The sequence below is a fragment of the Plectropomus leopardus genome, unplaced genomic scaffold, assembly GCF_008729295.1.
Source record: "Plectropomus leopardus isolate mb unplaced genomic scaffold, YSFRI_Pleo_2.0 unplaced_scaffold6600, whole genome shotgun sequence".
Classification (NCBI taxonomy): Eukaryota; Metazoa; Chordata; class Actinopteri; order Perciformes; family Serranidae; genus Plectropomus; species Plectropomus leopardus.
In genome coordinates, this window is record NW_024672612.1 from 1 (window position 1) to 1,835 (window position 1,835).

The window sequence follows — 1,835 nt, forward strand, 5'->3', positions numbered from 1 at the left end:
GGCAAAGCTCCCAGGAAGCAGCTGGCCACCAAGGCTGCTCGTAAGAGCGCCCCGGCCACCGGCGGAGTGAAGAGGCCTCACCGTTACAGGCCCGGTACCGTGGCTCTCCGTGAGATCCGTCGTTACCAGAAATCCACCGAGCTGCTGATCCGCAAGCTGCCCTTCCAGCGCCTGGTCCGTGAAATCGCTCAGGATTTCAAGACCGACCTGCGCTTCCAGAGCTCCGCTGTCATGGCTCTGCAGGAGGCCAGCGAGGCTTACCTGGTCGGCCTCTTCGAGGACACCAACCTGTGCGCTATCCACGCCAAGAGAGTCACCATCATGCCCAAAGACATCCAGCTGGCCCGTCGCATCCGCGGAGAGAGAGCTTAAATTATCTGCTGCTCCACAAACCACAACGGCTCTTTTAAGAGCCACCCCACTTCACTAAGAGCTCAGTCCTCTAATGAGAACCATAACAGCTAGAGACATTACAGACAAATAACAAACCAAGTTATGATCAGTCTTTAAAGCACTCAGCACGTTAGTGTAAAACGGTCGAAGCTGCTCATTTACTTGAATTTGCACAATTGCAAGAAACAAAATAACTTAACCTTAAATAGGCAACATTGTGACGAGACGGTGCATTCGCAATAACATCTGCCCTTAACAGATGTCCAGTACTCGGCCGGGAAGTCGCTGAGCAACACTTGCTTATTTGAGTCAGCTCATCATTCAGAATGAGAGCACTGTAACCCATTTACGATGGAGCTATGATTCATGAATTGTGCTGCTGTGAGAACATAATACACACAGAGAATCAGCCCCACATCTGTTTGGCATGCAGCATCAAAATCGCTGTCCAAGGTCCTGTTCTGTTTCTGCCACCAACACGCACTAATTAACTGACTCACTGTATCCTAATGTTGAGGATAAACCTAGAGATGGCGAATTCAGAACTTTGAAACGTTTTGTACTTTTAAACCATTGCTTTGAAACACTTCAAAACCTCAAAAGAAGCTTGCATTGCACCCATTTATCATTGTTTTTGTTGTAAACGCCCTTTCCTTCAGCCCAAAAGCTTACCTCAATAGATGTCATGCAAATCAAACTGCTATTGATTTAGTTCTTATTCCATATCATTATTAGCTATGTGACCTGATGACATTGGTCTTATGCTATGCTACAGTTAGTCTCTACAACATTTTTATAGTTTCATTTATTAACGGAGACTTAAACTGTCCGGGTTTGGTACCGATCACGCGATGTTTCGAAACCAGTCTCGAGCTACGTGCCGAAGTCGGAATTGAGGAAATTGTTTCGAAACAGTTCAAAACTGCCATCTATAGATAAACCTACTCGGCTATAAGGGACGGTGACTGGTGAAGCGCATGCTCAGTGCCTCTCAGGAGGAAACCAATCCTGTGCGAGTGACAACACAGTAATATTTGCATCCAGTGGATACAAAGACGGCAGTCTGAGCCCCTTGTGGTTATCCACATTTGGAAACTTCGAAAACCCATCATGCCTGAGACCACCGTGAAAGCGCCCAAGAAGGGCTCCAAGAAAGCCGTCTCTAAGTCGGTCAGCAAGACCGGCAAGAAGAAGAGAAAGACCAGGAAGGAGAGCTACGCTATCTACGTGTACAAGGTGCTGAAGCAGGTCCACCCCGACACCGGTATCTCCTCTAAGGCCATGGGCATCATGAACTCGTTTGTGGGCGATATCTTCGAGCGTATCGCCGGTGAGGCCTCCCGTCTGGCTCACTACAACAAGCGCTCCACCATCACTTCCAGGGAGATCCAGACTGCCGTCCGCCTGCTGCTGCCCGGTGAGCTGGCCAAGCACGCCGTGTC

General features: G+C 48.9%; 2 protein-coding genes across 2 annotated transcripts; both read left to right on the forward strand.

Annotated features, from left to right (window-relative positions):
- Positions 1-3: 3 nt before the first annotated feature.
- Positions 4-388, forward strand: LOC121939902 (histone H3-like; the record flags this gene model as incomplete). The annotated part of the gene is made up of 1 exon (XM_042482825.1): positions 4-388. A coding segment is annotated over one exon (369 nt), but the record flags the coding sequence as incomplete, so codon positions are not given.
- A 1,115-nt stretch (positions 389-1,503) lies between these two features.
- On the forward strand, positions 1,504-1,827 carry LOC121939903 (histone H2B 1/2-like; the record flags this gene model as incomplete). The annotated part of the gene is made up of 1 exon (XM_042482826.1): positions 1,504-1,827. A coding segment is annotated over exon 1 (324 nt), but the record flags the coding sequence as incomplete, so codon positions are not given.
- Between the last annotated feature and the right edge of the window lie 8 nt (positions 1,828-1,835).